This window comes from Sceloporus occidentalis, unplaced genomic scaffold (genome assembly GCF_023333645.1).
Source record: "Sceloporus occidentalis isolate IW3139 unplaced genomic scaffold, rSceOcc1.0.p SCAF_74, whole genome shotgun sequence".
In the NCBI taxonomy this organism is placed as follows: Eukaryota; Metazoa; Chordata; class Lepidosauria; order Squamata; family Phrynosomatidae; genus Sceloporus; species Sceloporus occidentalis.
In genome coordinates this window covers 5,241,475-5,254,482 of record NW_028317054.1, presented here as the reverse complement: position 1 = coordinate 5,254,482, position 13,008 = coordinate 5,241,475, and the positions used below count along the sequence as shown (strand labels likewise).

The window sequence follows — 13,008 nt, the reverse complement described above, 5'->3', positions numbered from 1 at the left end:
GGGTAGGGGGCTGTGTTACTGACATGTCTCGATATCGAGGCATGTCAGCAACACCGACATGCCTCCCATGATCCATGGCCAGCCTCACTTGTGAGACTTCCGTGGATGCTGCAAAACCACCGACCGCGGCGTTATCGCGACAATGCAGGTAAATAACAGCAGCCCTACATGTACAGGCTTTGTCACCAATGGGGTGCATCATGACCCCGTACATGTACAGGCTTTGTCGTTAAGGGGTTAACCTTGGGATTGTGTTGCTGTAGGTGAAAGGTGAATACAGAAGGTGTCAGGGACCTCCACCCTTGAAATGACCCATATATTGTGTTTGATGTCACAAAATATGAAAACATTAACAACTAAGAAATACATCAATATATCATTTTGTAGTAACTATTTAAGTGTTTTTAACACAATGAATAATTTTCATCCACCAATAAATTCCGCAGCTATTCCTAATGTTGTTGGACTAATGATTGGCCAGCGTTATATTGGACCTATCGCAGACAGAATCAGTAGAATAATAAAAATATACTTTGTTATTTTAGAAAGCATATTTAAGATTTATTGGATGCTGCTAAATGTTAAATTACAAGCTCACAAAACTAATATTTACTTATTAAATTTATCTTAAATCTGAGTAGTAATTTTTAAATTGTAGTCATCAGTAAAATATTTTCAGTGGTTTAGAGAAAAGAAAAAATATTTCATTTCCAAAATTATACCAATAATCAAAAAAGTGTTTATTTACATTTAGGTTTATACTTATTGCTAAGTAGTTCAATACTGTTGCTTGCACTATACATTATTTTTGTTTACTATATATTTAAAATATAAATTGTTTTAAAAGGGTGGGAGATTAGTTCACAACGTGAGATTATACTCAGACTTAAAGAGTAAAAAAACCCACCCGGGAGCATATACATACAAAAATAATAAACTTTGTGAAGCTTCTCTAGTATAGTAACAGAAATATGTTTTGGTGAAGACCCTCTTTGCAATTTTCCAAATGACCATTAGGAGGCAGACATGAGTTGCATTTACAGAAAGTGGATCGCTGATATGTATGTAATGATTATTACACACATTTTCATCAGCACTGATTAAACTTAATACAGTGTACAGTAAAAGTGACAGATCTGCTTTAAAGAGGCTATCTCTCTGAAAAATTACTGTATAGTATGTTTATAAGATGTTTGTTTGGAATTGGTCATTATGTTAGGGAATAGTTAATCTATATATATATATATAGCTATATAGATTTTATTGGGTTAAAGTTTCCTCCTGCATAGATGGGGTAAACCGGGTAATAGACACATTTTGTAGATTCAATGTCATTTATAGAATTTTGTTAACTAAGTCTAAACTCAGTTAACATATTGCTAAACCTTTTCAGTGGATGGAAATTTAAAATGAGAATTGCAATACAATTCAGAGCTATATACTTTATGAAGTGCATCAACTTGGTATCTTTAGAGTGGGGCATAAGGATCGACCATGCATGGTGATGACCAGTGTGTTGACTGAAGCAGCTGTTCTTGTGTGGAGACAAACGTTATACGGTAAAATATAACAAGATACTTCTTCCTGCAATCTAATGAGAACAGTTGAATAAATATAATATGTCTGTCGTGACTGTTTTCCCGGCACCTCATCAAATAAACAAGCGGCAGCAACAAGTTGCTGTGTAAATTCTCACAAAAAAATTACCTTTATTCATTCATTTAAAAACCTAATGGTATATATGGCATATATTGTGTTTGATGTGTTTGAAAACATTAACAATTAAGAAATACATCAATATCTCATTTTGTAGTAACTATTTAAATACTTTAAGTGTTTTTAACACAATGAATCATTTTCCAACCACCAATAAATTCCTCAGCTATTCCTAAAATTGTTGGACTAATGATTGGCCAGCGTTATATTGGACCTATCGCAGACAAAATCAGCAGAATAATGACAATATACTATGTTATTTTAAAAAGCATATTTAAGATTTATTGGATGCTGCTAAATGTTAAATTACAAGCTCACAAAACTAATATTTACTTAAAAAAACCTCTAGTTCTTAAATTGTATTTGTTGGTGAAAGTTTTTTTTGGCTCACAAGCACACTTTGATAATTGGGGACATTAAACTGTAATATAACAAGTTAATAAAATAATATTTATCAATATCCTTATTGTTACGCTATCGGTGAAATATTTTCAATGGTTTCGAGAAAAGAAAAAATATTTTACTCCCAAAATTGTACTGATAATCAAAAAAGTGTTTATTTATATTTAGGTTTACACTTATTGTTAAGTAGTTCAATACTGTTGCTTGCACTATACGTTATTTTTGTTTACTATACATTTAAAATATATATTGTTTTAAAAGGGTGTGAGTAAAGTTCACAAGATGAGATATTACTCAGACTTAAGAAAAATATGAAACTCTGTCTTTAATTTGATTAACGAAAAAGAAGGATTTAGACCAAGGGCTTTCTATGCAGGCCATACACTGGAAAAAACACCCCTGATAGGATGAGTATTTATTATGTATTTATTATTTTTTTATGCTTATAATAATTATTATTTAATATCTACATGTCTTTAGCGATGTCTTCTTTTTAGTTTATTTCTTATTTTGTATATCCTCCCGCACTGCCACAAGTAATTGGCAGTGTTATTATAGCTGTAGGTGTGAATTAGTGAATAAAGTGTAAGAAATGTCCACGCACTATGCTATTTATCTATTTGTCATTTAAGGCCTTGCTGGCAAGTGTTTGTCTAATTATATATTACGATTATAAAGCATATCTTGTATGAGTTGGCTAGAGAGGTATTCAGATTTACGGAGAAACAAACTGTAGATGTATTTTAGCAAACTAAACCTTGTGTTTGCTAGGACGTTATGTCAAGCGGCCCCATTCCAATTTATGCTCAGTCCTTATTGTACCTATATATAAGATTTATTATATTTTCTTTTAAATGTAAGTGTTGCTATTAAAACCACCCTGTTTTTCTTACTTGTGCTTAATGTGAGAGCTGCTACATTGCTTCCTAAACTCATTCTAAAATCATACCTCACCATAATTAAGATGTGTGTGATAGCAGCTGTACAGAGGAGGAGCACACTAAAAAACAATCTGTAGGACTATCTGTTCATCCACAGTCTGCTAAAACAAGGAAGATCGAGTGCAGGATATTTGCTTACATCATCCAACAGTGGGACTCCAATGCAATCTTCATCAAGGAGTTGAGGGGTGAAGGGAAATTTGTGTTAAACACCATGAATAATTAAAAAAAAACAGCTCATCTGTTGCATATATGTGTGTGGTGTTAGCACAAGTGTGTGTGTCTATGGTGTCAGGGGCGATCTCAGGGTTTGTGGCTCCTGGGAGGGGAAGAGAATAGAGAGTGACAGAATGAGTAGACTGAACCTACCCAGATCAGAGAGGGGCATATGTCTGCTCTAACACCAAATGCTGGCTACACCCAAGCAAATACTAGACATGTGCACCAGCTGTTCATTTCAGACTGAATTTGGGGTCCTTTTTTCATTCAGAATGACATTCAGGGGGCATTCCCAAAGGACAGAGTTAGGACGGTCAAAGAGGTGCAGCAGCTGAAGTAGTAGTAGTAGCAGGGCACTGGGCCTGGGCAGGCAGACTCTGGCAGATGATATGCAAATGCAGCCCTGTGGAGTAGTACTGAATTTCCCCAATATTATATATTATACATACTATATTGTCAGAAATATTTATTGTCACCGATATTTATCAATGAAGAATAATAGATGATATGATAACAAGATAATACAAAACTTAACTTGTCAACAAATTGCAGGTTTGTATAGTAGCATAAATGGCCAACTGTGTTAATCGACTAAACTCAATAACAGGGAAAATGTCTGCTGCAGTCCCTGTTATACACTACAGTAGTCACTACAGCTTCTCAAATCCAGCTTCTGCACTAAAATTAACAATTTAATTATTAAAGTTTAATTGCAGTATGGTAGGTGAGTAGTGAGCATCAATCTCAGCCTCTGCTCAGCTATCTGTCACTGTCTCACACTCCAACTCTCATCAGTCTGTAACTGCTGCTACTGACAAGGTAAAATGGCGTCAGTACATTTATATATGTAATGCTACTTTCATACCTTTGTAAATGCTAACTGGCTAGAGTGAAAACGTAAGTAAAAAAACCCACAGGTTGTTGGACCCATCAATCATATCCATAACCATCAATGAGACCACCTATTGTTTCTTTTTGGCTACTTCTACCTATCGGTCATGGTGGCGACGAATGGACAAATCATGGCGATTTTTTGGCACTTTTGCAGTTTGTTCTTCATTGGAGATCGCCCTCGGGTTCGGTGATTCATATGAATGCACAAAACAGACAAAAAATAAAGTTTGTACGAAAACGAATGCGTAAGTCTAGCAAATACCATATACCAGAATACCATATGCTCCTAAACACGTTAACCCTAGATGCCAGTCGTCTTTGAGAATAATAGTTTACAAATGGCATGGGATATTGTTTTGCATAAATAGTTTTATTCCTAATTTATAACATTTACAGAATCAGTTTAGACCTATGGTTTATAAATTTCAAATGCAGCTGAAGTAACTTTAATAAATAAAGTTAGTGGTAAATTGATCCAACAAAAAAGGGGTTAAAGGAAATGAATTCTGAATGCGTAGTAAGGAAACTTCCATTTCATGTGAGATTGTGTATCAGACAAATGCCATGTGATTGATTGGATGGAATTGGAAAAATAACCTCTATTTATATATAAATGGAATGTTGGCTTTCATCTTGTGCATTTTAGCTCAGTCTTAAGGAGCTTCAAAATAATAACTCTGTTTCTATAGACGGATTGAAATGGGGTTGTTTGTAACCATTTGTAGACAAAGTGGTCTGAAGCTCCTAAGAATGTTTCTTATAGGCAAGTATTCCAATATGGTTGGAGATTACTGTATACCACAGAGGCCATTTGCAAACATAGTATTATCAACATTTTCGTAGGTCATGGGCAGATTCATTCCGGACCGCAAAGAGAGCAAGGGAACCAAACACACCGAGATACCATGCACGATTCGTCAGGAGCCAGGGAGGACATTATAAGAGCCAAGTTCTTTCTAGAAGTCAAGAGTTGATGCATCAATAAGAAATCATTATGCTACTTAATTTGATTAGTTATGAAGCTTATTAATATCGAATGAAAAGCTCTTTTTGAATACATTTCTCCTGTCCTCTAATAATTTGGTGCAGATTGAGCTCCACTACAGTAGCATAGTTATTTTGGTCTCACTTTTTTATCTTGCCAATAGCCTGAGCCAAGAAAGGTGCTAACAGCTGTTTGGTTCATATTTAGCTCGGGGATGACTGGAATTAAGGAAATGAGCAGATACCTTCAGAAAAGGGTACATCAGCTTACCGGGCAGAGCCCCACATCTACGGACGTCACTTTAAAGAAACAGCCGATAATCACATCACTTGAGGAACATCTGGGGAAGGTATAGTGTAAATGACAATAGTCAATACTCGTGTTACTCCGTCAGCTCGCCTTATGTTTTTCATCTGAAAATCCAACATTTAAATAAACAGTACCAATCATTAAATAAGCAATGAAACTAAAAGAAAAATCATCACTTTCTTGTCATACGTCTCTGCTTTTTCTGTAAACACGCAGACTCTTATATCTTGTATTTATTTGTGGATATTGTGAGTACTTACTGAAGCGCTGTTTTTAAGGAGCTGTGCTATGTATTATTGGCTGTCCCTGGTCCTGGTAGTATCCTACCTATAGCCTGTGTACTCTTTTAGGGGATATGAAGGGTACGTGTAAAAGTGTTTCCCTAGATCAAAATCTTGCCTTTGTAAGCAAGGTATATGGATACAGGAAAGGCTGTGGAACGTAATGGAATTGGTGTAATATCAAATAGGTAATAATAAGGTAATTCAGTTACATTATTGCTGTTTCTCATAGAAATGTTATAATGTTGGCTACAATTTCCTCTTAAACCAGAAAAATGTGATATAGACATATTTTCCAGGTGTCAATGTGGATTCAGACAATAAATATAGATTTGGAAAGAAACAGTGATCCAGGCTGGAGCATTACTGAGTGTGAGAAAGTTCGGAACAAACTGGAAGAGCTGGCCGACCAGACCAAGGTAACCAATACTTCTTACATATGTGTAGAAAAAAATCATATCCAAATGCCCAGGGCACAATTAATTGCAGAGCACAAGGAGCAATTGCTCCTGGGCATTCTGACAGGTCCATACGTCTTATCTGTTCTAGCCAGGGCCGGCTCAAGGCAAAATGCCGCCTGGGGCGAATTTTAAAATGCCCCCCCCTTATCTACCCTTCCTCTCCCCCCCCCTTGCCGCCCCCCCATTATCTACCCTTCCTCTCCCTCCCTCCCTATTATCTACCCTTACCCCCCCCCCCTTGTACTTACCTTTCAGCAGTCCTGTGGCGAGTCTCCCTGTTCGGTGTCGGTGCCGGCTTGTAATGCTGAGCGCCGGAAATGAGGTAATCTTCCGGCACTCAGCATTACAAGCCGGCACCGACACCGAACAGGGAGACTCGCCGCAGAGGAGAGAGAGAGGGGCGCCGAGCGGGTACTGACAGCTTGGTAAGCTAAAACCACTAGGCGCCCCTTTCTCTCTCTTTCGCTTTAAAAAAAAAAAAAGGGCTTGGGGCGGCAAAGTGCCGCCCCTTCAAATGTGCCGCCTGGAGTGGTTGCCCCACTCGGCTCCATTGTCGGGCCGGCCCTGGTTCCAGCAGATCCTGTGATGTGTGTCAGTCCTCCCTCACTGACACTGCATGTTGAGAAGTAATATCATTTACGGGCATACCTGGGAAATTTCTGGGTTTCACCTGGAGAATCCAGGAGAAATGCATTTTCTCTGGGTCGCCACTGGAAAACTCTGGGTCACAAGAGGGGCGTTTTGACATGCCTCACTTATTTCCCCCTTAAACAGTTGTGTGTCCCGTGATGTCAGAGGGAATGCCCACAACATCAGCAGGACTGCCCACTGACATACCTGGGAGCTTCTGGAATTTGACTACTCGAAGCCTACCCATGCGGGACGTGATCAGGACTGGGCAGTCCAGCTGACAATGAGGGAAACATCCCATTTAAAGGGGGATGGGCAGTGAGTGTGGTGTGTCAAGGACCCTCTCCTGGGCCAAATGTGGAGAGTCCCCTGGTATGACCACAAGTCAGTATTCGATGGTGAGGTGCTGAATAAAACAACTATCAGTGCCACCCCAACCGCCACCAAGTATTCGATGGTGAGGTGCTGAATAAAACAACTATCAGTGCCACCCCAACCGCCAGCAAGCGCTGCCATCACTGGAACTCCCCAGAGTAAAGATGGGCAAGCACTGACAGATGATAGCACCAGATCTATGTTTGGGTCAGAAGAAAGTAAGAAGAGGAAAGATCAACTCTTGCAGCAGAAGTGAGTCTTACTTTGCCTTGTGCACAAGTGGAAAAGGATATGGTCATCCACAATGTCAATGACGATGACCTGGATTTAGATTATGAGCCAGAGGAGGAGGAGTCAAGCAGAACATCTTTCAATAATTTCTCTGTTGCTACTTTCAAATACCACTACTATCTCATCTGCCAAAGAGGGAGAAAAGAATAGAACAGAAGGAAAAAAATACCACAAGAGGCAGAAAGCAGAGAAAAAGTGGGAAAACCAGTTCGCTAAAGGCAAGAAAACCAAAGAAGGGGCCCTTCCTGTGTAATTGCTCCAGGGCCCAAAGCTTCTTAATCTGACCTTTTAAATGTTTTTTTGTACGTTAATTTTGCTAAACATGATGCAGAATTCTGTTGCATCAACTACTAATTTACCTGTCTTATTCTGAATTTCATATAGGAGGCATTGCAGTGCATGGACAAAGCTGCCCAGCTCTTAAAGGAGGCTGCCCAAACGATACCATCTGATGCTGATGTATTTGCCCGTACAGCATGCCTTTTGGATGAAAGACTGAAAACTCTGGACCAAGCTATTGAGGAGAAATTAGAAGTTTTATATGTATACATTGAATTTCTGAAATCATCAAAAGAGGTATTAAAAAGTTATGATATAATATGATAAGTTATATTTCAATGTAACATATACGAAGTACAGTGCTTAGTCATGCAGTATTAACTTGTTAATTACGTGTTCTTTGTAGAATCCTAAAACAAGTAATATTACTGTTCTTTAGGAGTGGTTTGGACAAATATCCCTTAATGACTCAATATTTTCTTTCTTTCTTAGATTAGTTAACCCATTCATGATCTCAAAACAACTGGTGGGGCCTAATAGTGTGTCCTCGCCAATGCAAAGTCCATCATGCTGTCTAATAACAGCCTGGACTCTCCCCTGCCAGCGGTAGCCAGTACCACGTGCTTTGAATATCTGCACTAAATAATTGTGTGTTCCCGTATTGTCACCATAACATCATCATGTTAGAGTCTTATTGCAGTGTAGAGGCAACAGTGAATTGTTTGGATTTAAGTGCTAAGAAATACTACTTTATTATAAGTCATACTTGTTCTTTAAATACAATATACCCTTGGTCATAGACGGGTTAAAAATTACATTAGTCCATGTATTTTAGTGCTCAACTTAATGTCCAGAATTTGAATACATTACCCAAGTACATTTTTTTCAAATCACCATCACTTAATGTCAGTTCTTAAATATTGTATTGTTCAAAAAACTAATTTTAAATATGTTTTTCAAGTTGAAATCTCACATCCAGAGTCTTAAGAATATGTATGCATCGCATCCAGAATCAAGCACCCTAGATTCAGCCAACACACAGCTACAGTGTGTACTCAATGATCTCTTCTCTGTTCAAGATATGGGGCAGAATTGTTTGAACATAATAAAAATGGTGAGAATGTCACAGCTTTTTATATTTCATTTCTTAGCCAATCTTTTCTTGTAATTCTTAATTTTTACTTACTCTAAATAATAATAATCCATGGGGTTCAGTCGAGTGCATCTTCTGCATCTTCTTATTTTAAAAGTGACACTCAGCTATCATGTACATTACTGTGTCCCTTTAACAGGAATATGGAATATTTCTATTCACATAAAAAAACAACACAAAATAATGAATTATGAATGAGATACAATTTAAAATGATTAAACAACTGCTGTACTATGAAATATTTTTATAACACACATGTAGTTAATTTTTTTTGCATTTATTGAGTAGAAACATTACCTTCTATGGTTAAAATGAATGCTGATCGTGAAGACAGGGGAAGTAAGACCAGTACTCCCATAGCTGTATGTATGAACTGCTTCATTTAAGGCGACAGTAAGTTTATTTTTATTTATTACAGCTGAATAGAAATACAACCCTAAAAAATAGCCAAGTGGAATGCATTGAAACCATAATGGATAATTTAAATAGAGAGAAGGCAGAGCTAACCGGTCTTTGGGCAACATGGCAGCAGAATATCAACAGAGACAGCTCCTCAAAGCACCAATGGAGATCAATTAAAGAGCAGCTGAGATCGGTAAGAACTACGGTGTTCCCCCATCAGAAACCAAAACAAAGATATATTTTCAATAAAGAATCGTTTTTAATATGGGGAACATGGATTCATTGGAAATTGGCAGCTGGCTAATTTACATAACATTTAATGCCTTAATTAAAAAAACACACATTTTAGTATAATAATATGTCTCTTATGGTGTTTTTCCAATAGTCGTATTTCCAATACCCACTCTGCTCTCTGATCTGCTCGTTTTAGATCATGCTCCACCAATTTCCGTAGTACACAAGACCCATTTTGTATATTTACCTCCAACTTTATCCCATGTTCATGTATGTTTTTGCTTCATAGTAGCTATACAGATAGAATGAAAATTCCATGAATGGTATCATCATTTTTAGATTACATGTATACAGATAAAGCAGCTTTTGCAGCTTGGCATGAGATGCAAACAGAGGCATAAGCCATTTTCACACATTACTGACCTTTATATTTATATATATATATATATATATATATATATATATATATATATATATATATAAATATATTGCATCATCTAATTTTAAATAAACCACCCAGTGATTCGTCTGCCCTTGTTTGTATTAGGCGGCTCACAAGCTACAAGAATTGGAGGATGATTTGCAGCCTTTGTCTTCACTGAGCCTAGGAAATGACTTTAAGAATATTTTGAGTGCACAAGAAAAACTGAATGCCGTTAAAGATAAATTTCAGGTAAGTTGATAATAAGGCATCCGTCATTATCATGTGACAAGTTTCACCAATGAGCAAAATCTTCCCGATCCCTATGTTATGTTTAGTAAAAATGTGTTTTGATTCGGAGAGAACTGGAGGACCTTCTGCAACTGGGGAGACTTGTTTCATCTTTGTGTATATACAGTAGGTCCGGTTTTAATCATGGCTGAGGTTGTCTTAGTGTTGCCGCTATATACCGTATTTGCTCGATTATAAGACGACCCCCCAAAATCTGAATATTAACTTAGGAAAAAAAAGAAAAAGCCTGAATATAAGACGACCCTAAAGGAAAAAAGTTTTACCAGTAAATGTTAATTCATGTAAACTATTTTTTTAAATAAAAGCTATGATTGAGAAAAATATTTTTTTTATTTCCTTGTATTTTCCAACCTGTCCCCCAGTTACACACATCTGCCCCCAGGCTTGCCACACCAATATGGCACTGTGGCCCATGATATGCCTTTTAACCCTCTATATGCCACTGTGCCCCATGGTATGCCTTTTGACCCCCTATGTGCCACTCTGCCTCCAGAAATGCCTTATACCCCTATATCCCATTCTGGCATTTAGGGGGTTAAAATGCATATTATGGGGCAGAGTGGCATATAGGGAGGTATAAGGCATTTCAGGAGGCAGAGTGCTCTATTAAATGCCCCCCTTTAACGCCACTCTGCCTCCTGAAATGCCTTATACCTCCCTATATGCCACTCTGCCCCATAATATGCCTTTTAACCCCCTAAGTGCCAGAGTGGCATATAGGGGTATAAGGCATTCCAGAAATGCCCTATGCCCCCATTTAGCACACACACACACACACACTTACCGGTGCTTCCAATTTCCTGCTGTATTGCCGGGGCAGCGGGTTGACGTCTCCTTCCGCTGCAGCCGTAGGGAGGTGGAGTTGGCAGCGGGGGTTTGTCTGCGTCTGTCTCGCATACCTTCCCCGGCTGTCAGAGATCAGGTGCGGCACCGGTGCGGGGAACTCTGATCTCTGACAGTCGGGAAAGGTATGCGCGACGGACGCAGACAACCCCCGCTGCTAGCCACACCTCCTTCCGGCTGCAGCGGACGTCAACCCGCTGCCCCGGCAATACAGCAGGAAGCACTGGTAAGTGTGTGGGAGGAGGGTGTTAAATGGGGGGGGGGACAGGTGGATCCAGGTCCCCTGCAGCGGTGCGGGGGATCTGGTTCTTTGTCTCATAATCAGACCTCTATTTGAGGTCTGATTAGAAGACGACCCCGATTAGAAGACGAGGGGTATTTTTCAGAGCATTTGCTCTGAAAAAAACCTCGTCTAATAATCGAGCAAATACGGTAATTATGCCATATAATGGTTGAATTACTAGAATACATTTAAATTTCTATACTCTTTCTCCCGTATCCAACCTACCTCTTCTTGATCAGTCTTATGTTTCTAAATGTTTTTTTAGCCTCCCTTTCCTTTAATACAGAGCTTTTATCTAGAATGTTTCTTTTGGTTTACAGAGCTAAATTGTTAACACAGTTCTTGATTATGTTTCTAGAAACTCAATGCTGAAACCCAACAAGCTGTAAAGATCTCTGAACTTCTAACACGAGAGGGAACACCTCATAAGGAAACATCTGGAAAAATAAATGACCTTGCTCAACAATATCAAAGAGTCCACAACTACATTACAGAGTTTGCAGAACTTTTTATCAAGATTATGACATTTTATAAATTTAAGACAGAAGTAAGCAGTGAATACTTTCCAAAACTCTATGTTTCCAGTTTTGTATTCGGATATGTCTATACTCTTAATACAACTAGATGGTACAGATATTTTGGAAAATCTCTGCATGGTCTGAGGTTGATTGGCTAAAACTGGTTAATTAGTTAATAATTTAAAGCTATGACCCCCATGTTGCAACTTAAAAAACAACTTGAATATGTATTACTAACAACTTGCATGACCTCAACAGCAACCTAGAAATGTTGACACTAGACAAATTGAACATTCCACTCATCCTTCCTTAAACACACATGCTGTGCGATTTATGTTATCATAGACAATCCCCCACAAATCCTTTTGGGTATAGCGGGGTTAATAAATCTTAAGGGGCAGGGATGTGGTTTAAGCGTAATTTTATAAATAAATAAAGGAGCACTACCTACCTCCCCACAACTAAGTAGATTATGTAGATGGACGTTGTCCTACATTACCAAGTAAAGCCAATTATGTACAACTGTTTCCTATCAAATATAATATGCTACGGGAGATGGGATTGCACGATGCAGAGAGGTAGCAGGTCCCTTAATACTTAAACTATGTCACTCCCCTAAAAGCTCTTACGATTATGTACGACTCTTAACCACCATGCAGGTTTCCGATTAAAACTAGGAAATGCAAATGGATGGACTGCTCTATTGTTTTTGTACATTTTTTTACATATTGCATATTAATAACTATTGTTGATCCCTTAGTTGGAAATCCTTGTTAATTCAAAGCCAGAACTTCCAAAATCGACTGAAATGAGCAACGATAACCAACTATTTAAAATGTCAGAGCAGAGAACACATATCCAGGACCTGTACAAGCAAATTCTTAATGTGGGGACAGACATTATGTCTACAGTGAAATGTTCTGTAAGTAATATGTATTTCAAAAAAGTTTTACATATACAGGAAAGCTTAGCTTAGTGTTGTATTGCTTCACCTATTCAGAAAACCCACAGGCAAATGTACAGAATATGTGCATAGAGCATTGTGGACACACACAAGTG

At 38.0% G+C, this 13,008-nt stretch overlaps 1 protein-coding gene across 1 annotated transcript in view; it reads left to right on the top strand.

Moving 5' to 3' along the window:
- The window catches only part of LOC149286004 (coiled-coil domain-containing protein 141-like), a 60,908-nt gene that overhangs the window by 28,922 nt on the left and 18,978 nt on the right, over positions 1–13,008 (top strand). The window contains exons 8-14 of the mRNA XM_089494689.1: positions 5,365–5,506; positions 6,047–6,166; positions 7,889–8,080; positions 9,355–9,531; positions 10,120–10,245; positions 11,790–11,978; positions 12,710–12,871. Coding sequence (XP_089350815.1) covers positions 5,365–5,506; positions 6,047–6,166; positions 7,889–8,080; positions 9,355–9,531; positions 10,120–10,245; positions 11,790–11,978; positions 12,710–12,871 — 1,108 coding nt within the window. The remainder of the gene's footprint in view (positions 1–5,364; positions 5,507–6,046; positions 6,167–7,888; positions 8,081–9,354; positions 9,532–10,119; positions 10,246–11,789; positions 11,979–12,709; positions 12,872–13,008) is intronic.